Genomic DNA, 25,811 nt, shown 5'->3' with positions numbered 1-25,811 from the left:
AGCACTGGTAGTGTAAGAACAATGCTGTTTGTTTGTGCACAGCCGGCCTTAGGTACTGAGTTGATGTTCCTCCCAGTCTTCAATACAGCTTAGCATTCCAGGATAGAATAAGGAAAACCGTGCCTCTTTTAGCTACCTTGTAAGGCACCTCCCTTGACATCAAGCATGACCCACAAGAGGCCAACCAATATATCTATTCCAGAAGGAACAGACTCCAAACAGTAGACAGTGCTATTTTGACCTGATTGGGTCTCCCCAGTACATGGAACTGGTTTGGCTGAGTGAGAGGTTTGTGACTAGGGTCAGGAAGTAAGAAGCGCTGTTGGCCTTAATTGGCAGTCTCCGTAAGGAGAACTCTAACCCGACCCAACCCTAGTCACAAGCCTCTCAATTAACCAAACTTCTCCCTATGCTGTACTCAGCTCTGTGTACAGTTGGGAATCTGTTCCTTCTGGAATAGATATACTGGTTTGGTTTTAATCCCTCATCATGTCATAAGGCCTCTTGTATGTCATGCTTGATGTCATGGGAGCTGCCTTACAAGGTATCTAAAAGAGGCAATTTTTTCCTTATTACTTCTTTGATAAAATGTACTGTAAATTGTAATACATAAATATGTATTGTAAAATCCAGCATACCTGTCCCATCTCCCCTTCGACCTTTGCCACAAGGGAAGACACTCTCATACATATTCAATTCCTCAGACAACTAACATCTACTGTCAAAAAAGAGGTTATGCAGCAGCTGCAGTGTATTATGGAGAAAAATAGCACTCCCATCTTTCAAACAGTATTGTTGAGCTGCACACAGCCTTGAATCTGTTATAGATAGTGCTGAGCGGACACAATCTGCAAAGTTCGGGTTTGTACCCCACTTTGCGGTTATGGGTCCCACAAACCTGACCCTAAACTCCATTTGAAATTTGGCCAGGCTTTCGGCTTAACATCCCCCCATGATTAACTCCTGCAATTGGTGGTGAAGACCCTTCGAAATGGAAAAGGACCCTCTGCTTTGCCATCAGAATTTAAACAGTACTCACTCCTGATCATTGTCAGTCCAAACCCGAACCAGAACAGTTCTGGTTCTGCAGATCAAATTACAACACATCCTCCCATCACTATTCATAGACTATTTCAAAGTATTCAATTTTAATGTGAATTTGATGAACTCTTTGTTTGGTTTGACAATACAGCGAAGATTGAAGTTCAACTTTTTTCCTTATTGCAATTTTTTTTGCTATTATTATTTGTATTATTAATTATTCTATTAAAACTTCCTATAATTATGTATCTGTGTGGCTGTTTTAGCGATAATTTGAGATAAAATTGAGAAAATACTCCGGAATCTTCCACAATGGATGAATTAGTGCTCATGTTTCTGTGGCTGAGTGATTGGAAGTGAATGGCCAGGATTGCCCGGTGTAATGTAATAATACACTATACTGATATGTTACAATACAGACCCAGCCCCTACTTTGTTTTTGGAGGGTACATTTGAGAAGAGACAAGCCGCCAGCATCTACTTTTGACCTCGAGTGTTTAAACTTCTTGCTTTGTCTTGTATGAGGGTGGCATCTGTCTGAAGTTTCTGGAATGACTTGAAGACGCCGAGTTCCTCAATATGAGAGGTCATTAATCATTGTCAGATGTGGATGGCTGCACAGTACATTTAGTGCAGGTGGAGCGCTCCGCTTAGTCTAAGGGCTCTCTATTCATCTGGAATATGTGTTCAGAAACGTCATTTAGTCTCCGATGTCACATTACTATGCAGATATTACTATATGAAGCCTGTCTCTACAGAAATTTAGAAGAAATGGGCGTGATTAACTGCAATGGGGTGTGGTCTAAGTTGCATCATTATGCAAATTAACAAAATATATTTTTTGCCGGTTTTATTGGCCACACAAAATTTCATCGATTAGTAGGACTCAGCTGGTTTAATAAACTCATCTCCATCATCTACAGGTTATATATACAGTTTACAGTGATTAGGTTCTTATGGCTTTGGATGGGGAAGCACGCTTAGAGTAAAATACAAGTCACAGGATTAAAAATGTTTTAAAAAATTCAACTGCATAGTCATAGGAGATTAATAATATGTTAAAAAGTAAAGAGTTTTGCAATAAATGGTGGTAGAAAGTAAATAATCTTCAGCTTAGGCCAATGAACTGTCAAGGGGTTCTTTTTCCTCAGGGCTTCCTTGTTCTGCAGCAGAAGCCATCCGCTCCACCTCCTTCAACTCCTTCTGATATTTGGCCATAATTGCTGCATAGGCGCACCCATATATTGCAGCCGCCAGCATCATGAGACATACAATTCCACAAACAACCCCGGTGATGACAACTGTGGCAATGGCATGCCTCAGGTTGGCCGGCCTGGGCTTTGGTTTCGGTTCACATTCATGGTGACTACCATCCAAGTGATCCCCATGATATCCATGTCGTCCATTGTTGCGATGTTCTGGGCCATGTTGGTGGATATTAGCCATTGGGAATGAAGTGCTGAACGGTGGACAACTTTTATAAAACTCAAAAGGGATTTGGAGAAGATTCTTTCCTTTCCTGGTCTCAGGGCTGGTGCAGATCAGCTCATCAATGACGCCTCCTAAAAATAGCAAGGAACAAAAAAAACTGAAATGAACAATTTGACCAAAGAGTTAGAAAGACTACATTGCCTTTTAAAATCAAGTATTCATAGACAAACTTTTGTAAGAACGGTCTACGACACTGGTTAGAATGGTCCTTCACAATGGACCCAACACTGTCGTTAATTGTCTGCTTCCCTTTATAACAAATGGTATGACTAAGTAACACATTGTTGTGCTAATTTTGGGTGGTTGATAACTTAAACATTAAAACCCTTCAAGATTTTTTTAAAATGAAACCTGTTAGATCCAAAAATGCCTTGACGTTTCAAGATTTCTTTTTAAATTCCTCCCAACCCATTATAATATTCCTTTAATAGGACCAGGAATATTCTAGTGAGTAGGTCCAATTTGCCAGGAAGAGTCTGATTTTTGACATTTTCAATTTATGTCATTACCTATTCAACTGAAACATTGCAACATGCTACGTAATTAATGGAGTTCCCATTGTGAAACTCAATAAAATTCTATTAAAATATAGCAAAAAATATCAAAAAATAGGAAATAGCATGACTAGCTCTTGGGACATTTTTTTTTTCAAATCACTCTCTCCCCAAATAGGCTTTTGATGTGTTCTTTGAAAACAGATCCTAATTTATCTTGAAAAATCTCTGAAAAATAAAAATTCTATTATATTTTTATATTCTATTATATTTATATATTCAAATATTCTGCAGGAAGTTATGTATATTAAATTTCTTTGTCTCACCTTTGCGCCATCCCCCTGTTGTTACCCCGTCAACCCAAAAAATCCCTAAGGCAATGTTGACTTATTCATGCAGAATAGAAAGTAAGCTAATAATTTCCACCACAATAACGGGACATTTTCTAAATCCAGAATTATAATGATGATGATGATGATAACAATAGCATTTGTTTTTCCCATAATTCCAAGTCCATATAATTATAGTTCTCTTATGAATTGGCGACTGGTGAGGATTTAGTCCTCTGCATGTCTCCTCATATGAAAAGCATCAGATAATGGGTTATTTGACACAGAGATATAGCCCATAATCTTTTACCTGGCACACAGAAGAAATATTTTAGGCAGACATTCTAGTTGGACTCCATACTATGCATTTTTCTATGGATTTTTGGATCCTGAAATGCATTTGGATCGATGTTTTTTTTCATGCAGCTTTTATTTATGGACAGAACCTCCAGAGAAAATAGAGGAGGCTACTGCCAAAAGCCTCTGAATCACTGGCGTGGTTTTCCAGGCTTTATTCTGCAATTTGTGATATGAGCTTTTATAAAATAATAATAAAACAGCTATATTTTATTGACCAATGTAGCTTCACCGCAAACATATCAACTATAAAAAGTTGCTAATGGAAAAAGGAACAATCTTTAGTGGTAAAAACAATTTAGACTTTAAAGCAGTAATGGCGTGTGCTGGCGTAGGTCACCACATCTAACAGTGCAGCATGTGGTTGCCGCCATCTTGAATGGCCAATTGGCACACCCTGTGACATCATTGACGGGGGACAATCAGTTGCCCTCTTAGCTGGAAGCCTGTTAAATGCATGCATAGCTTACATTTATTATCCTGTTTTACAGTTTTAGGCTGCATTCACACTGTTGTATGTGGAATATACGGCCTATATACGTCCCCCATAGATGGCAATGGGCGCACGGTGACTTACGGGAGCGGTACGGTGCAGCACAAGTGCAGCACTGTACCGCTTCATTCCCCATGAAAATAAAGGACATGCCCTATCTTTTCTCAGCATACAGCGCTGTGCCCCATGTTCCTCTATGGAGAGGGGCGGGGGTGAGCCCTCCTCCTCTCCCCTCCTCCTCCTCTCCCCTCCTCCTCCTCTCCCCTCCTCCTCTCCGCAGCGCCGCCATATACCCGCTGTGCTATGGTACAGTGGGCAACGGCAGTGTGAATAAAGCCTTAGACTATAATATAGTTGTATTGCATTATATAGCATACGTGATATACCTATATATATATATATATATATATATATATATATATATATATATATATATATATGGGTTTAAGTGCCCTAGGAAGCCTGAAATAATACTAAAAATAAAACTTTAAAAATATTAAAAATGTCCCATCTATCAAAATATAAAAACAAATATTCCCGACAGTGAACCCCACAATGAAAATAGTACAACATATAGAATATTAATTTAAAAGCTTTCAAAAGTTTGTAAAGTCACCAAAATGGTAGTGAAGAAAACCTTGTCCTACAAAAAATGACACCCTACATGAAAAAATGATTGGCCTTAGAACGAAGAGCTTTCTTTGTACAAAAAAATTCTGGGATCAAGGTGAATAGGTGCGGGGGTGAGTATTTGTAGGTTTTTTTATGTTTTTCAGTGGTTGATTATCTTCCGCATGATATTAGGAGGAAGAGCTTTGACCATTTTGGAATATCTCTTGGGACTATCTATTCTTAGCAAATTTCAAAGTTTATTTTTAGCCTATCATAAGGCCCTGCAGCTTTAGATGCGCTGCTGCTTTAAGAACGTACAAAGCACAATGGCAGAATAGTGTTTCAATGTGTGGAGTTACAAAATCCGAGGAAAAAACCTGGCCCGAAGGAATGACTCTAGTGAAGCTCCTATTCATATAGATTTACATTGCACATTGATGCAGATGGATGACTAGTCATCTGCTCGGAGGCAGACGATGGTTGCTTCCATTGTGCAATAGTTTAACCAGACTTGAAGACATGTGGACTCAAGCTGAGGCTTTCACATAGACAAATGAAGAGGAAAGCTACCGGCTGGAAGGAACAAGCTCTAAAATACATTAATAATCCTTATAAATGTTAATATGAAGCATGGGAATGCCTGACAAGGAGTCTGGATGTCTTCTGATAGTGTTGCTCTTCGACATGGGAAGTCCCACCAATTCTTCAAGAGCGTTCTTCTAGGCGTTACTAAACCTGTAGAATTTTTTTATTCCTATATAGTTACAGATTGTCGTCAGCCCATGTTGTACATTGTCCAGAGACAGATCACTGACAACAGACATTAGCGGTGTGGATGTAATGTCAAAAGCAGGCAAAGCGAACAATCGACAGATCAAATTGTATGAAGTTTGGCATGTGGATGCAAAGCACATGAGGGAATGCGCTTACAAAATGCTTGCATTCAATGCGGCATATAAATCGGGTGGTCGACCATCAGCTCCTATGGCGCCATTCGACAAACTAGATCCAGTGTTTATTAGTCTAATACTCTTTGATGCATGATGGGAACCTTGGCAGGACTTATTCTCCTAAAGATCCACACTATTAGGAGACAGTGGTGAACTGACCCAAAGGGTCCTGCCGGTGGGAAAGGGGAAGAAATACTCAAATCTGATGTTCTATATCAGTATCATTCCAGACCACGGTTCTACTATATTGTCAGCAAACAGTAAAGGCAAAGTGTTATTAATCTATACCAGGGATGACTGGCCAATATACCATTCAAGAGCCTCAACCATGGAAGGATATAAAGCTAGATAGCGCTGATACATTAGGTGGAAATTTTGGTCCCTCAAGGCCAACCTAAAATCCTACAGTGTTGTTCCAGAGAGAGAAAAAAACAAATCCCCATCAGATCTGCGTATGGAAAGAAAATCCTTCCTGACTCCAAGAATCTATGTGATATTTTTGCTTATTTTTCATTATACTAATCCAATATATTGAAAACCTCCACCTTTTATAACATTGGCCATGCCAAGGGTAACATTGTCCTCAACGTTTAGAACTGTTGTAAAACTGCACTTACAGCTTATAGAAATGTCTCCATAAGTCTTATGATGGACCCATTGACTTTAGTTGACCCCATTGATACGTGATCTTACTGACGGTAGCGTTAGTATGAACACAGCCTCTAAAGACCACTGAGCTAACTGGCACTGGCTCCATGCTATCTGTTTATTATGGGAATGGGATCAGAGCAGATCCAGTTGTTGGCACTTCAACAATTAGATATTGATAGTGTATTGTGTGGATTGGCCTGGATTTTAACTCCAGGCAAACCCTTTAGTGTGTGTCTATATACTGTATCTGTTCATATGTATATAATATATATATATTTATGTTATAATCACCAGATTCACTAATAAGCCTAATAAGACATTCTTATAATATTAACTTGAGTCCATCCTTCTTTTAGCTTAAAAATGCATAGTTCCTATCCCCAGAAAATGAACTTTGTTACCCTACCTGGCAACCTGGATGAAGGCTCTGGGTGCCCCAAGGGCATTTGCTATTCATGTAAGGCAGTGTTTTCTCATGTCTGTCTCATGTCTGCTAGCAAGTCCCACCTCCCCCTCCCTTGGGCTGATGAGTCATCTTGTGCTCTGCACTGCAGAAGGGAGGTGGGAGAGAGCAGACGTGAGCTGAGAGACACACTTCCTTGTATGAAAGCATACACTCTTGGGACACCCTGCTCATTCAGTTAGAGTGCCAGGTAGGCTTACAAACTTAATTTTCGCGGGATAGGAACTATGCATTTTTTAGTATAGTGTTATGGGAATGTGTTATTAGGTGTATTGATGAAAATATGGTGACAGGTTGCCTTTAACAGTATACAGTTGCAAAGTAAAAACAAACTTCCTATATGTATACCTGGGCATTTAAGACCCTGTAAGGTTGAAAAGTGGCCTGCAAAGGCAATCTCCATAATTAAATCGAATTCCTAACTGACTTATGTCAAAACCAGCCAAACCAGTTCCCTACACTCTAATCACAAAATGTAACAACACAGAAACAGCACTGTATACGGTTGGGTGCCTATCTCTTTTGGAACAGATTGGCCCACATTTATCAAACTAGTGCAGTCTGTACTAGGTGCAATTTGCCTGTGGAGTGTGAAGGGTGCGCCAGATTAATCAAAACTGGTGCACAGTCTTCATTAATCTGATGCCCCCTGCACTGCTGTGGAAGTGGGCACCATTTTTTTGGTGTACTTTGTTCATGCTGCAGAATTGTGTTACAGACACAATTGTGGTTCATGTCAGTAATAAATGTGGTGCAAACTCTGACTAAGCACTAATACAACATTTTTTCAATCTTGTCGGACACGTGCTGCGACACAAACCTGGCGCTGACAACTTATAAATACATGTGGAAGCAGTTTGCACGTTCTTTTCAGGGGAAAGTCAGACAGAAAACTGGTGCACATGCCAGGGTAAAGGTAGGCCATGGTTATGGCAATGGTTATTTCCCCATGTTGTGTGACTAGGCTTCTTGAAAGTCAGATATTGATGCACAAGGTTTTGCTTTATTTTAAGTATCACTGCAGCCATAGTTTTTTTTTCCCACCCCAGAAAATGTATTTACCTATTACCCTTACCCAGAACATGCATGACCCTGTACACCTGAAAGGAAGATTAATTCCTTCCTGGCTTTGGGATATACTTTGTAAGGAATGAATATATACCCTACATAGTATAGCGATATACACGTGAGGTGATATATATACTGATGTTATGCTTATATAAGTAGAGTTCAGTTGAATAATATTGTATTTTGATTTAGATGTAGATATTCCCCATATCCTGAGGGTTAATATTTGGAATGAAGCCACAAGAAACAAATATCCGTAACAGACTGGTGTTTAAGCATACCCTGAGAAATAATAGATGTAACTCAATCTCTGTAAGAAGAAGTATTGAAAATGCAATTAAGTATTTGGCTGATGAGCTCTGAAAATATGATGTTTGCAAAATTTGAGACTACTGTTCCTTACACCCTGACATCTGTATACAGTAACAGATCATTTACAATCATGTGCAAAATGAAGGAAGTGGATTTTTGCAAAAACCTTTTTTTCTCACTCTTAAATTGACCTCCGGCGATGACAGTAATAACATTTCTGTATTAATAGGGCAGATCACATGTGAAAGGACCCGGAGGACTGTTGTATTACGTTTTTCTGCAGTGCTCGAAGGGTCGGTATGTGGATTATTTGTCTACTGACCTTTGTATAAGAAGTTCTCCAGCCAAAGCTTTAGGCCCAGAATGGGGCAGCTGCATTGCCAAGGGTTGGATATTGCAAGTAACACCCTAAGGTTTGTAAATGTCTCCAGGACCATCCTGTCTACCGTTTGTAGGTGGTTGTTCTTTACTCCAAGAAAAGTCAGGTTTCGAGTGTTATTCCCCAAGGACTCAGGCAAATTACTAATATTATTATAAGACAAGTCAAGTTCCTTCAAAGCAAGAAGAGGCGTGAAAACCTGACCTTCAAGATTCTGGATGAAGTTGTTGGTGAGATTTAGGACCTGGAGAAAGCGCAGGTAGTGGAAGGCATATGGTGGCACTCTTGAAATCGAGTTGTTGGACAAGTCTAAAATTCTCAAGCCAGGAACATTGGTAAATGATGTGTAGTTGATCACTCGAATTTGGTTAGCCTGCAGGTAGAGTACTTGAGTCTGTGATGGCAAATTGCTTGGAATTTCCAATAGTCCTTTATAGCTACAGTCGACCATCTTTGAAGAAGTCTGACACGTGCAGAGCTCAGGACAACCCCAGGCCACATGGGATACCAGTAGGAGACACGAGGCTAATAGCAGACCACCTATATAAACAAAAAAAATTAGATCGAGCATTGAAATTAGCCCTACAAACATCTTATCCATTAATTAGAGCAGAAAGAAGCTGCAGAGTATTTCTTGAGGTCACCATTTTTCCATATCTACAAGACTAAGGTCTCATTTTTGTAGGACTACCTAACCAGCTATCACTTGTATACAACCAATATTGGTTTAGCCTATGAAGGGGAAAAGTTCTTACATAAACTTACTCTCCTCTCCTAATTCAGAATATATATGCACACTTGAATGTGTGTAGGAGGGTGGTGAGTGACAACTATACACCAAATGATTGTTGTTGCCAATTGGTGTGGTCGCCAATCGCTACTGGTGAAACACCCATGCAGTTTGCTTGATTCTCTGTGTAGTGGCCATGTCTCAATACTATTTTGTAGAACTGCAGTACCCTAGTGTGGCCACTATGGAAACCACTTTGGGCAACAGTGGTTTCCAAGAACAGCTCACTGGGAATGCCAGGTGTTGGACTGCCACCAATCTGATACTAAAGACCTCTCTAAAGTATAGTATATTGAAAACCTGGAAAACATTTTAACTACAACTAGCAATGGACTCTTCTTAAATAAACACCAGTAGTAGTTAAATACTGATAATTGCCACCTTGTGTAACCTGATGTTCCAGAAAGGAATACTCTAAGGGTGGGTTCACACGTTCCGTTTATCAGATTCAGTTTTTGAAGCCAACAGCAGGTGTGGATCATTATGGGTGAGAACATCATTGAAAGGTGCTGCTCCTCCTCTTCTTTTTTTGCTGATTTGGACACCGAAAACTGCATCTGAAAAACTGAATGTGTGGACGTACCCTTAATCTACCAACTTACCAACTTAGAGTGAGACAGTTACCGCTATATACAGGTGAATGCAGTGACTGATCCAGCTCTGCTCCCTCCATACATTGGATATCCTCAGCTGTGCCTGGCTCTAATCCCCGGCACCTCTGAGAGTCTCATGTGTCGGGAGCTGACGCACAGTCACAAGTAAAGAGCATTCTTTTAAATGCCTCACAAAGGAATATGCTTCCCTAAAGTCCTGGCTGGCAGACACTAAAGGACAAGAGATTTCCGAGTGATCCGCCGCCTGCAGAGCCGTACAAGCACCTTCCCCTCACACGCTGACATGTGAACAATGCTCCTCAGCGCAGGCGCCCTTATATCTAATAACTCTGTTTGATCACCTGCGTATCACCGGGGGCATTGTCACTCTGTGACTATCTGCTATTCATCTCAAACAGCCTTCCTTTTACTCGGGATCCAGCAGCTATGTTTTTATAGAATTTTCTAAAGGAAAGTTTGTGGGGATTCGTAATATTAAAAGTAGTTTTTTTTTAGGACTCGAAATGAATTAACTTAACCCCTTCAGGACGTAGGCAGTTTATAGCTGAAGGCTCCGCCCACATGCGTCACTTTATATGGTTATAACTTCTGAACACTTGAACTTACCAAAGTGATTTTGAGATAGGTTTTTCGTCACATGTTGTATTTCACGTTAGTGGTGAATTTTGGCTGATAGGTTTTGCGTTTAGTTTAAAAAACTATATATGCGCCATTTTCAAAATTTTAAATGATCTTGTTTTCAGGCAGAAAGTTTTACCACCCAAAATAGTTACTTAATAACATTTCCCATTTGTCATTTTTTAATTTTTAAAATGTCTGGACATTTCATTTTGATGTTATGCGGCTTACAAATTAAACATCGTTTTTCTGTATTCTAAAGGAGATTTCGGACTTTTTTGGGGATCATTATTGTTTTTAATGGAATTTGAAATGTAATATTATAAACCCCTTATATATATCACTCCATTCTCAAAGCCCCTTCACCCCTTGAACTATCAGAAACAGCTTTTAGGAAGATTGTTAACCCTTTGGGATCTTCATAGTAATTACACTAAAATGGAGGTGAAATTTAGAAATGTCCAATTTTGGCAGTAATATGTTCATTCAGACCTAAAATTTACACATTCACAAAAGATAAAAAGCGAAAACCCATCTTAAAGTTTGTTAAGCAATTTCTTCTGAGTACAAAGACTCCCCACATGCGGACGTCACTTGTTGTATAGGCACACAGGGAGGAACAGAAAGGAAGCAGCCCTTTGTAACATGTTAGATTTATTCTACACGCCAGAATGATTACGGAGATACCAAAATTCTATATTTTTGCATAAGTTTTACTAGTTTGCTTCACCATTTTCATTAACTCATTAATGGTCTATAGTGCTGTGGGAGAGCTTGTATTTTGCATGACACTAAACCATTTTTGTAGGTCTTTTTGATTACTTTTTATTGCATTTTATGTAGGACAAGATAGATAAAAATCATAATTTATGCTGTTTTCTTCCCTTTTTATTACGCCATTCATTGTGCAGGTTAAATAGTAATTTTGTTTTATTATGGTCCTTACTGACACAGTGGTTTAAACCTAAGGCAGGACCTAATTCTATGTTACTACTAGGAAACATTGATACATTTTTGTATACAAATTGGGGCTTATTTACTAAGGTTCCCGCTGCCGCATTTTCATCGGTTTTCCCGACTTTTCGGGGATCGCGCCGTGGATTGTGGTGTACGCAATCATTTTGTTTTGCAATCCCGCCGAATTTCACGTGAAATAAATCGAGGGGGTGGCGTCGGACTATCCGACCGATTCAGGGAATTTACATTTAAATTTGTGTCGCAAGCCAAGCACTTACATGCACCAGGAAGAAGAAGGTGTACTCCGGCGGACCTGTGCGGGGAAGCGACATATGCAGGAAATCGGGCGCACGATCTTCATGAATCACAGCAGAGTTCATCCTCGTTGGACAGTCCGGAACCGGGTAAGTAAATGAGCCCCATTGTGCTGTAATCAATGTAACACTTCCATGTTGATGTAACACTTTTGTCATCTTGCATGAACTTAACTGAAGCGTTTCCGTTCTGTCTTTGCAATTTCTCTAATATATACAAAGACTGGTAGTATAGCGATTATGATAATATATCATAGTACTACTGTCTGCATGTAATAGACCTCTTCTATACTTTACCTTACCTTAAAAAAATATTTTTGTGTTTTGAAAGAATTTCACTAAGATTCAGCCGATTTGAGGTTTAAGCTCCGGTTGGATCCTTGTGACCTGAGACAAGTGGGTGTGACGTCACACGCCTGATGAAGAGCGCGAGGATGCAAATGGAGTTTGTTCTGATCAATATTCAGACCATGACGAAGCTGTTCAAGCGAATCGTGTAGGTCGGTGGACCTGTGTGCACGTTTGGCTGTCAAGTCTACACCACTGTCAAGATTTTTTTCGGTATTGTTACTAAAATATGCATTTAAAGAATAAAGTGTTGTGAAAATCGATCCCCGTGCATGCTGGATGCATTTCTATAAGAAATGAAATATAATAATTGTCGTGGGTATGTATGTATGTCCGCAAGCTTTTAGTGGCCCAGATTTATATCAAAAGTTTATCTTATAAATATGTCAATTTTCTTTGGAGAGTTTGGGTCATGGAGTAGTCGGTGCCGTAGAGTGGGAGCTACGGCTACCCCACTCCCCTGTAGCCTATATCGATACCTCATACAGGCAATCTTCAGCATGCAGCTACAACAATGCAACCTCTTCCTTCGAAACTGGAGATACTGTGCATGCGCAGAACTAAAAGTAAGGATAGACACTTCCTTATTGCTTTTGATTTCCAAACCATATAAGAGTTTTCCTAAGAAAGTCAATACAAGGTCTCTCATTCAAAGTCATATCCAGGAGAAAAGTGATTCATGCTTTTTATTGGTAGTTTAAATGATGGAACCCCCACTGGTCACAAAAAATTGGCATCCTGTTCAATTGAATTAATAGAGTCTTAGGTGAGGGTAACATGAATCCCATTGTTATGATTGGAGAGGGTACCAGTATATCCTATTGATTATCCTATAAGGCAGTGATGGGAAATCTTTTAGTTAGTTCCCAAACTACAACCAAAATCCACTTATTTACTGTCAAGTGCCAACATGACATTTTAAGCAGTAAATTACTGCTACCTGTTGTTCCACATCTATCAATTGTATCGGCCGCCTGAGGCCACCAATACAGTTGAAAGAAGAAGAGCAAATTCAGATAATGATTGTAGCTTCTCTCCAGGGTCCCCTTGTACAGGAAGAATGCTGGGTCCAGCAGGACGACCTCCAAAGATAATGCACTTCTTTCAACACCTTCTCACTTTAAAATAGCGCTGAGAGCAGCATATCTTAAGTTGCCTGGGACTGCAGGAAGATTCAGTGGATTTGGTCCTTTTTGGTGAACTCTGTCCTGGGGCGATGGCAGATGTGCCCACAGAAAGAGCTCCGAGTGCCACCTCTGGCACCCGTGCCATAGGTTTGCCACCATTGCTATAATGCAGTGATGGCGAACCTTTTAGAGATAGAGTGCCCAAACTATAACCAAAATCCACTTATTTACCGCAAAGTGCCAACATTGCATTTTAAGCAGTAAGTTATTGCTACCTGTTCTTCAACATCTTTCAATCGAATTGGCACCCTGAGGCCACCAATACAGTTAAAAGACGGAGGGCACATTCAGACTATCATTGTAGCTTCTCACCAGGGTCTCTCTATACAGTAAGAATGGTGGGTACAGTAGGATGACCTACAAAGTTAATGCAGTTCTATCAACACATTCTCACTTCCACAGTTCCATACTGCCAATGAAGTGTCCCTTTAAAATAGCACTGAAAGCAGCAACTCTTAAGCTGCATGGGACTGCAGGAAGATTTGGTGAATTTGTTCCTGTTTGGTGAACTCTGTGAAGGGGCTCGATGGCCTGAGTGCCCACAGAAAGGGCTCTGAGTGCCACCTCTGGCACCCGTGCCATAGGTTCGCCACCACTGCTATAAGGGATACAGTTAAATCCTGACCGGCTTCATTTATTTGAAGGAGCAAGACCCCCATTCTGGAAATTTCTGGAGAAATCTATAGTAATCAACCTGGTATCCCCTTTCCTAAATTTTTGGGGTTGAAGGTGAAGCTAGAGCCAACCACTGTAGCTAAATTTAACCAAAACAAAGGGTGGACACATCCTTATTGCGTAGAATTTACACTCCAAAGAAACGTTCTCTCTCTCTCTCTCTGAAAGTTCCCAAGAAAGTCAATCCAAGGTCTGTCACTCTAAGTCATTCTCCAGGAGATTTAATTGAAAGAGAGTTCCCTAGCGCTCACTCCTGATCGGTGTCACAGATATCTCTTTATCTCACGGCCAACTTTGCTTTCACAGTACTTGAACTTGTCCTTTATCTACTGTTAAAACATTTGTCAGGAGGAATTGTTAAAATGATAAATGAGGTCAGAAGATCACAAAGTGATATTCAATCCCCTAAGTTGTGACCTACACCCAAGGTCCGTAACTGTGATTAAGATATCTGAATACTCCATTGTTCACAGATTTTTTTTTTTCTTTCTGTGAACGAAGGAAATGTCTTCACCTATTTTTTTAGGGATCCCGGGAATAGGAGAGAACAATTCCAGATTATTGAATAATGTCAATTTAGATACAATAATCTGGTACAAGCGCCTATTTATTAGCGATCTTTAAGAGGGAATTTTTTAAAAAAAATACTTTTATTTTGTATTTTTTCTGTACATTTTTAAGGTTTAAGTAGTGAACAAATGGAAACATTGTAACATGTCAGACAGCATCCTGAAAATCAGGAAAAGAAGCGGAGCTCAGTTAGTCCCCCCCCAGTAGTCAAATGACACAACAGGTTTTTTTTTTTTGGGGGGGGGGGGGGTTATGCAACTGGGGCTATTACTTATGTGGACCTATAGTTGCCTTGCCTAGTATGGTGCAGACAACGAGTCTTGATCTGAGGGGGTTTTAAGCTTCATCACTGACCCCGAAATTGTTTATTGACCCACCAATTGAATCAAATATACCGTACATGGCCTCTATAAGTCCTGAAGAATCCAAATAAATGAAGAATTATTATTATTATTGAGCAGGCACTGAATGCTTCCTCATCACACCCTGAATATGATATCACACGGTACATAAATTTTACCCAAGTTATGCCTCTCTGGTATGTCCACAATCTAACACGGTGTAGTATGACAAATATTGGCTAACTCTCGGTTGTTGGTATTACCTTAGGTGACAGAAGAAACGTTGTGTGCTGGGTGTGGGATATGACACCGATTACTGCAGTGATGTGTGATACCAGAAAAATAGCTAAAGCTGCTTTTAAAGTAAAAAATATTTGAACCTCTGAAAGAACTAAAGAAGGAAAGAGGATTTCAAAGTAGATGAAACATTTATAATATGCTGACATATCACAATGGCTATATACGGTACATACAGTATATATAGCCCATAGTATCACACACATACAGTATATATAGCCCATAGTATCATAGTATATAGCCATCGTGATATGTCAGCATATTATAAATGTATATATAGGCCAGGGTATTAAACACACAGTATATATAGCCCATAGTATCATAGTATATAGCCATTGTGATATGTCAGCATATTATAAATGTATATATAGGCCAGGGTATTATACACACAGTATATATAGCCCATAGTATCACACACATACAGTATATATAGCCCATAGTATCACACACATACGGTATATATAGCCCATAGTATCATAGTATATAGCCATTGTGATATGTCAGCATATTATAAATGTATATATAGGCCAGGGTATTACACACATACGGTAGTATATATAGCCCATAGTATCACACACACATACTATATACAGTATAATCCAAAGTATCACACAAACATACTATATACAGTATAATCCAAAGTATCACACACATACTGTATATAAAGCCCACACATACAGTATATATAATCCATAGTATCATACACATACAGTATATATAATCCATAGCTTCACACACACAGTATATAGAATCACACACACCTATACTATATATAATCCAAAGTATCTCACACATACAGTATATATAGTTTGTACTGTAGTATCACCCACATGCAGTATATATAATCCATAGTATCACACACATACAGTATATATACCTCATAGTATCAAACACACATATACAATAAATCAAAGTATCACACACATACAGTATATATAATCTATAGTACAACACACATACAGTATATATAGCCCATAGTATAAAAAAAACATGTACAGTATATATAATCCATAGTATCACACACATACAGTATATATTGCCCATAGTATCACACACACCCATACTATATTTAAACCATAGTATCACACACATACCGTATATAAAGCCTATAGTATCACACACATACCGTATATATAATCCATAGTATCACACACATACAGTGTATATAAAGCCCATAGTATCACACACATACAGTATATATAATCCATAGTATCACACATATACAGTGTATATAAAGCCCATAGTATCACACACATACAGTATATATAATCCATAGTATCACACACATACGGTATATAAAGCCCATAGTATCACACACATACAGTATATATAATCCATAGTATCACACACATACGGTATATAAAGCCCATAGTATCACACACATACAGTATATATAATCCATAGTATCACACACATACAGTATATATAACCCATAGTATCACACACATACGGTATATATAATCCATAGTATCACACACATACCGTATATAAAGCCCAAAGTATCACACACATACAGTATATATAATCCATAGTATCACACACATACGGTATATAAAGCCCATAGTATCACACACATACAGTATATATAATCCATAGTATCACACACATACGGTATATAAAGCCCATAGTATCACACACATACAGTATATATAATCCATAGTATCACACATACCGTATATAAAGCCCATAGTATCACACACATACAGTATATATAATCCATAGTATCACACACATACAGTATATATAACCCATAGTATCACACACATACAGTATATATAATCCATAGTATCACACACATACAGTATATATAATCCATAGTGTCACACACAGTATATATAGCTCATAGTATCTCACACATACAGTATATATAATCCAAAGTATCACACACATACAGTATATATAGTTCATAGTATCTCACACATACAGTATATATAATCCATAGTATCACACACAGACAGTATATATAGTTCATAGTATCTCACACATACAGTATATATAATCCATAGTATCACACACATACAGTATATATAGTTCATAGTATCTCACACATACAGTATATATAATCCATAGTATCACACACATACAGTATATATAGTTCATAGTATCTCACACATACAGTATATATAATCCATAGTATCACACACATACAGTATATATAGTTCATGGTATCTCACACATACAATATATATAATCCATAGTATCTCACACATACAGTATATATAATTTATAGTATCTCACACATACAGTATATATAATCCATAGTATCACACACATACAGTATATATAGTTCATAGTATCTCACACATACAGTATATATAATCCATAGTATCACACACAGACAGTATATATAGTTCATAGTATCTCACACATACAGTATATATAATCCATAGTATCACACACATACAGTATATATAGTTCATAGTATCACACACATACAGTATATATAATCCATAGTATCACACACATACAGTATATATAATCCATAGTATCACACACATACAGTATATATAGTTCATAGTATCTCACACATACAGTATATATAATCCATAGTATCTCACACATACAGTATATATAATCCATAGTATCTCACACATACAGTATATATAGTTCATAGTATCTCACACATACAGTATATATAATCCATAGTATCACACACATATAGTATATATAATCCATAGTATCACACACATACAGTATATATAGTTCATAGTATCACACACATACAGTATATATAGTTCATAGTATCTCACACCTACAGTATATATAATCCATAGTATCAGACACACAGTATACTCTGCACTCACACGTGTCCCTGCGCCTGTCCTGCCTCTACAGATGTCTATACATATGACCTTTTCTTCTGCAGTGAACCATATACATATTTTATGAGTTTCCCTGTCTGGGGGCTCTGGGGAGAATTATCTTCTAAATCTCAGGAAAGGTTGTAGGAAATTGCTGTAGGGTTGAGAAATGTTAGCACGGTGCTTTTTCTGTTGGATGTTCCTCTCACCTTTCATTGCTGCCCACGCTGTCGGCCCTTTTAGCGGGACTTCTCAAATATGAACTGCAGAAAGCATAACATTGGGAAAGTTGGGACTTGTTCGCTTATCAATCCATCTTCATCAATGAGCTTCATCCGAGTCTGACGCGCTCCTTCTCCTCGCCTCTACACGCGTGTGTCGTGGTGAGGTGCCCATCACAAGCACAACTGGCTATTTTTGCATCTTGAAGTCTCTTCATAATATTTTTTTTTTTCCATGCACCATCAAAGAGATGCTGTCTCCTTTACTCACTCAACAGGAGCGGGGAGTGACTGACTGTCATGTCACGGTGGACAGCTGTACCAGGCAAATCTCATCCTCCGTCCTAGTCCTTTCTCTAACTTAATCTGCCTGAAATCGAGGTCATACAATTAAGCTGCCTTTTTAATCCTATGTCGGATCTGAATTCTTGTGTATTATTGCTCGTACCAGTCGTGGCGAGATCAGGTGACGGGCGACGTGCCTTCTGGTCTTACCATTGGAGGCCGTGTGTTTGTGTGTGTATCACTAGACATCGATTTGCATGTCGATGACAGAGTCTGACAGGTCAAGTTGTTTGCATTGCCCGGGGATCATTCTGTGTGACAAGATCGCATTTGCTGAGCTGACACAAATTTTGGGATACGAAAAAGGAGTGGATTTTGTCTTCACTCCTTTTTTTTAAGAATGGGATTAGCGAGACTTTCCAAGTAGCCACTGACAGATATATATAGGCTACACTTGTCTCGGCTCTCGTATACTTGCCAAGCAAAGTGCGTCTGTATACACGTGTGATGTGTAGCGCAGGACTGTGGGCTCATGAGTGATCCATGCATACCATGGACAGAGACGTTGTCGCTCGGATTACACCAGGCAAGGGAAGGGTTAAATTTTTGATGAGGGTCATGCTTCTCCCGGCACAGCTGCCCTTCAATTCTATTTGCTATTTGTAGTGTATCTAAATTTAATGTGGCAAAGGAACTTTGCATGCGGCTTTGTGCGATGCACATCAATTTAGATGTGTTCTGGACACATATGTGGTTAGGGCCCATGCAGGGAGGGGCTCTGCCGAATATAAGTATAGAAGAGTAGATAAAAAATCCCTTCAAATGCTAAGCTTATAGACTTGAGCATATAGGGGCAGATTTACTTACCCGGTCCTGATGTGATCCCGCGGTGTGTTGTCCGACGAGGATTCGGGTCTGCCGCGATTCACTAAGGTTGTGCACCCGAGTTTCTGCATCTGTCGCTTCCGCGCCGAGGTTCGCCGGAGTTCATTTTCTTCTTCCGGGTGCTTGTAAGTGCGTGTCTTGCGACACAATTCTAAATGTTAAATCCCACGGTTTGTCCGAATCCGTCGGGTAGTCTGTCGCGTACAACCCGCCGGCGATGCGTCAAAATCCTGGGACAATTCGGCTCAAAACGGAAATCGTCAGGAAACCCGACGAAAATGAGCTCCGCGGACCCTTAGTAAATGAGCCCCATAAAGTCAATGGGGGGAGGAGGATTTATCATGGCTTTTACACCTGAATTGCAACTTTTGCATCCTCTTTCTGCCCATAGCTTGCACTTGTTTAGGTGTAGGATAGAGGGAATTTCTATGCCAGGGCAGATCTGGTGTAGAAGTGCCTTGGTCGGAGCCTCCTGATCCGACTCATGCAGGCGGGTGGGGGCACCATCATATGCTGGCCCACTTAGTGCCAGGGTATGATTAATTTTCCCCTGCGTCTTATCCAAATTGAGTAGGGAATAGTGTTGGCAGTATGTTGTGCAGAAATGTACTAGGATTTAAAAATACCTTATTATTTCTATCCATTTAGCAGTTTCTGAGAAATTCTTATTTTAATCCATATGCTAATGAGGCAGTTGGAACTCTGCTATTCCTACCTGAACTATTACTCTCTCTATCAGATAAGTAGGAGATTTGTCTTGTGAGAGGCATGAGGCTTTACTGGGAAGAGAGGGAAGTGCTTCAGGTGCTGAGGGCATGACCTTGGTGCTCTAACTGCCTCATAAAAGAATGTGCAAAGTCTGCCAGAAAACTGGCGCAAGGACCTTAGTAAATATGCCCCTTTAAGTGTCTTCTTCAGGTCCAGTCATGACAAGTAATTTTATATGCATGCGGCTCAATGTGTTCGCGCCATCAGTTTAATAAATCCCTGACGATCAACTGGTGATCTCTAACTAATGTTACCCGTCCCTGCAGTGGCCACTACTGGTAATATGTGGTACTACACACCCGTCATTCAGATATATGATAATTCATAGAGAAATTGGCCAGACCCCCATAGAAAAACCCACTGTTTCCAAAAACTCCAGACAAAATTTTAGTCCAACTTCTATCTGACCTCACTCCTAAAGTTGCAATTGTATTTATTTCAACAACAAAACAATGTACTAACATGTTACTAGAATAAGGTCAAGCAAAGTTAAACCACATGTGTGCTCCTCCGCCAGCAATAACACAACACTTGTTTCCAACACCATAAAGCGCATTATGAAAAAATATGAATCTCCACTATGAATTTTAAGATGAAAGATGATGATTTAAGGAGTGACGGTTTATCTGTTATTGCGCTGTTACATTGTGTCTTTTATTATCGTAAAAGGTCCAGCTTTCTTCTTTAATAGGGTTTCCCCTTACTAATGAATCCCTCGCTGGGCATTGGAAGAGACTTGACTTGTGAGATCATAGGCAAATGTTTGCAAATGATCTTTCCGTCAGAATATCCCAAACCTGCTATAGAAAGTCTGCGGAGACTATTAATACGCGCTGTAAACATCAGGTTATGGTGTAACACGTTTACAATATACACCTCATGTTGTTCGTCTGTTTTTACTGGCCAATTGTCAATAACAGTTTCTACCATTATATCATCTTGTGGAAATACAGACTAGGACTCTCGGAAGGGTTTTCCAGGACTATAATATTTGATGGCCATGACTTAGGAGAGGATATCTGATCGGCAGGGCTCTGATTCGCAGCAATGAACAAGTTGGATAAGCAAGGATGGACGATCAGTTCACAATTTATTTTTAGCGTCAACTTAAAGGTGATATACGAGTCCTTAAAATCTCCAATCACTGCCATTATTTTCCATAAAAGGACCTTCAAGTCAAGAGTATGGAGAGCAATCAGGAGTAGTCATACTATCTACACCTCAACCTAGCCACAAGGATGTGATTGAGAGTCCTTAGCTCTAGTCTGGTAGTTGGGGTTGTGTTAGCGTGGACGAGGGACATCAAGGACAGCCAAAGGGCAAGGTTGGGCAATGGTGAGTTGAATTACTTCTACTATCTCTCCATTGCCTTGAACTGATGGACCAAGTCTGTATAAAAGGATTGGAAAGCGTGGACATCTATGTGGGATTGCAGCTCTGTCTGAATTGACATACCATACAAAATCCATTGATTATTTACCAAGACCCCAGAACCTACACACACAATTTTTAAGTTATACCTCTGTCTCTGGCAGCCAAACTACAGAGAACGGTGGAGGACTAGAAAAACTTTCCCCATGACTGTACCTTCTATTCTCTGCTCAACCAGTGGGACTATGGAACCTGGTGCCACAGGACACTGAGATGGTTGAGACACTGGGGAACTTCAAAAGGGACATGGATGCCTTTCCTGAACCAAAAACTATCAAATTGTCTAGGGACTAGATTCTTGAGATGGGTCGTTCAGGAATTTTTTTTTTAAATCCTCCAATATTGGCCAAATTACATGAACCCTTATGGGTTATTTTTGCCTTCTTCGAAAATTGTAGGTTTGACATCATCTTTAAAGTATGGACCTTCCTCTTGAATCAACCTTATCTTTTATGGTATTCTTCATGGGACTTCCAATATTGGAAATCCCACCAACACATGAATCTACCATCCTATGTGAAAACCCACACAAGCAAGACCATGTACATCACCTCTTGTTTTTAGAAAATTTTCACCTTTTTTGTTTCTACAAATTCCACATATTTGATGGTTTCTGTAATGCGTTATTGGAGCCATGCAACAACCTCATGTGCAGAACTCTACTTTGCTCCTTTTGGCACAATAATATGACAACTACCCACAAATGTATTTCACAGGATACTCCAAAAATCTCTGTTCTTTTACTAAAGCCGCCTTAAAGCTGAACAGGCCTCACCCTGTCTTGATTTATCAGATGGTTCCTGGTGACATTGAGGCCTATATATTCATCTTGACACAATGAGGACAGACCAGATGTAAGCATCAGGCCAATCGCCCAGCTCTAGGGGAGCTTACACATTAACCCCTTCCACGCAGCGCATGCCTACAACCAACAGCATTGTCTTTCATAAATCCTGTATTAATTTCACGTTCTCTGCGAGGCTTTTGGAGACCGCGCTTAGCAGTGATTTATAAAGTGACAGCTGAGTACATGTAACCTGGCAGAGCAGAGTGTAAAGGGATTTTGAGGGAAAATACGAATGATTATTCCAAAAGCTTTAAAACCGAGGACATTCTATCGAGTGATGATATCCTCAGCTGGATCATCCCAAAAGCTGCTCTCCAGACATGGCTCATAAGGAGAACGTTATCAGTTGTGCAGAGAAGAGGCAACAAAATTACCATACACCGGTAATACCTGGATTTTGGAGCCGCTAGTGAGAAATAATATCAGATTTATCGATTTGGATGTTTAGTTTAGTCAATGTGACTTCCACATGAATGCATTCTGGAAAGTGGCTGCATTTACAAAATAAATTTCCCCTAAATCCAGAAATTCTGCAAATAATTACCGTGCAATGATCTGTGGAGCATTGGAAATTCATACTTCCCTCCTTAATTTTACTCTTAGCTGGACATGTCCAGATATTTGATGTTGTGAGATGATAAATAATATGATGTTTTGTACTTTATAGTGCATATATATATACAAATATATATACAGGTAGTCCCCCAGTTACATACAAGATAGGTTCCATAGGTTTGTTCTTAAGCTGAATTTGTATGTAAGTTGAAACAGTATATTTTATAATTGTAGATCCAGACAAAACATTTTTTTGGCCCTGTGACAATTGGGGTTTAAAATTTTTTTGCTGTAATTGGACCAAGGATTGTCAATAAAGCTTCATTACAGACACTTTACAGCTGATTATTGCAGTCTGGGACTATAGTAACATCCAGAGACTTCACCAGAGGTCACAGAGGGCAGAGAGGTCCCTCTTTAACTAAGGGCCGTCTGTAACTAGGGGACGTCTGTAAGTCGGGTGTTCTTAAGTAGGGGACCACCTGTATATATGTATGTACATTATGGGCTACATTTATCGTTTTAAATCTGGTCTGTTTGGGTTGTTCATTTTCGCAAATTAAGTTTCTATTTTGTTATTTGTCTAATCTAATTTCAAAGGTGTTTTTACATAATTTTTGCAAATGTTACTTGGACAACTAATCTATCATTCTCTGTGGGTGTGCAGTGTTGTGTAACGGTGGATTTATCTTTGCAATTATTTTTATAATTTTGCTCAAAAAACCACACAAACTTACCCCACTTCCCTTCTGGTGTATGTTCTGCTGCAATTATTTTACTCCTATTGCGGTTATTTTGCAATTACTGTATTACCGTACCATCAATAAATGCCTGCTAAAACGTCTAGGTTCATATATAAGGCGCACCGGATTATAAGGTGCACCTTATTATAAGGATGAATGACCAGTAGGTGGCAGACCTGTACACAGTTCAAGACAGCTGTTGTCTGTAAGTACGGTTCACATACAAGGCGCCCTGGACTATAAGGCGCACCTTTGTTTTCTGAGAAAACCAAAGGATTTATTTGTACGCCTTATAGTCCGAAAAATACGCTAATTTTCAATAAATTTCATGGGCAGCGGAGCTCCAAAGGCAGACATAGAACTATCACAAGGAGTAATGATAAATGTCCCCCTGAATGTCTTTGTGTGTCCACCCAGTGGTTGAGTTCTTGAGTGAAACCTGTAAAGGGTTTTCCTTTGAGAAGTATCAGATTATGCCCATAAAGCCTGATCACCGCTGTGCGCCATCTACTGTCTATAGCTGGTAATGCAGCTGTATTATATCTGCCTGGGAAGGGAAGGTTTACATGTTAACTAATGAGAATTGTTTTAACTTTGTCAATCCTGGTTCTGTCCGGAGGTTCCTGATTCAGTGTCTGGAATTTCCATCAGAGTGGGAGGTGATATACATCCCCTCTGGATGGAGTTCCAGAAAGTTCTGTCAGAGAGTCCTGAGAGGACACATGGCCGGTAGAGAGCAACCTGCTGCTGCCGTCCCCTACTGTAGGGTAAGTGTAAAAATGTATATTTCAGTACATTTATATGTGTGCATAAATGCGTGTAAGAGTGCATAAATGTGCATACAAATATGCATGCTTTTATGGGCAGGGAGCTCTCATTCAGAAGTCTGCTATTGGGGTCCTGCCTCTCCTAGATCCACATGTCGTTTTTACAAACCAAGATTTAAAGCAGAGGGTTAAAAATAAAAAGTAGAACCACATTCCTACCAAGGACTTAGAGTTACCCTCATTGTGGATGTAAAGTTTATGTAAAGTATATCAGAGGAGAGCGAATCATCAAAGATTTGTAGAAGCTTTACCAAATTTCTTAAAAGATTCTGTTTGGAGCCGATTTGACAAGCAATGGATAATCTGGATGAATGTTTACATCCTATATCTGTAGGTAAGAACTTTCCGGGGTCCTATTTTCTGCAAATATTTTAAGAGGTCCACACATGTTCAACCAAGCTGTTCACACTTTGGACTCATCTTTGGTCCTCTGTGCAGGGTTAGTAAATTATTACTGAATGCTACGTCACTCAATAGAAACCGGCCCGACTTTTACACAAGCAACAAAACTGGAATACATAATGGGGGTCATTTACTAAGGGCCCGATTTGCGTTTTCCCGACGTGTTACCCGAATTTTTCCGATTTGCGCCGATTTTCTCTGTATTGCTCCGGGTTTTTCACGTACGTGATCGGATTTTGGCGCATCGCCGCCGGCATGCACGCGACAGATATCGGGGGCGTGGCCGAGCGGAAACCCGACAGATTTGGAAAAACCGCCACATTTAAAAAAAAAAAAGTGTCGCGGTACTCGTGCTTACCTTCACTTGGTACGGCTTGGTGAAGATCAGTGCTTTTTGGGGAACTTCAGCGCAGCAGCGCCACCCGGTGGACGTCGGAGGAACTGCCTTAGTGAATAGCCGGAAGACCCGAATCCATTGCAGAGAACGCGCCGCTGGATCGCGAATGGGCCGGGTAAGTAAATCTGCCCCAGTATGTTTAACATAATTCAACATGTATGAGTGTAACCTAGAAGTTATATAGTAAATGCAGAGAGGAACGTCCCTTTAAATGACTGGTACCCTGCAGGATTTATTCGGTTCATATGAAGTGATGGGTGGAGGTCTTTTAATGAGCGGAGCCACACACGCTGCCCAC

The 25,811-nt window shown here is 39.7% G+C and overlaps 2 protein-coding genes across 6 annotated transcripts in view; one reads left to right on the top strand and one right to left on the bottom strand.

Annotated features, from left to right (window-relative positions):
* CACNA2D3 (calcium voltage-gated channel auxiliary subunit alpha2delta 3) overlaps nucleotides 1-25,811 on the top strand; it is a 597,379-nt gene that overhangs the window by 462,859 nt on the left and 108,709 nt on the right. The gene's annotated exons all lie outside the window — the stretch shown is intronic.
* Nucleotides 1,922-18,873, bottom strand: LRTM1 (leucine rich repeats and transmembrane domains 1). Its single transcript, XM_072127892.1, has 3 exons — nucleotides 18,362-18,873; nucleotides 8,584-9,180; nucleotides 1,922-2,603 (listed from the first exon to the last, which is right to left on the bottom strand). The coding sequence occupies exons 1-3, from the start codon at nucleotides 18,366-18,368 to the stop codon at nucleotides 2,155-2,157; spliced, it is 1,053 nt and encodes a 350-aa protein (XP_071983993.1). The 5' UTR covers nucleotides 18,369-18,873; the 3' UTR covers nucleotides 1,922-2,154.

The sequence above is a fragment of the Engystomops pustulosus genome, chromosome 10 (genome assembly GCF_040894005.1).
Source record: "Engystomops pustulosus chromosome 10, aEngPut4.maternal, whole genome shotgun sequence".
Classification (NCBI taxonomy): domain Eukaryota; kingdom Metazoa; phylum Chordata; class Amphibia; order Anura; family Leptodactylidae; genus Engystomops; species Engystomops pustulosus.
The sequence above is the reverse complement of the archived record's forward strand: the minus strand, read 5'-3'. Positions and strand labels throughout refer to the sequence as shown.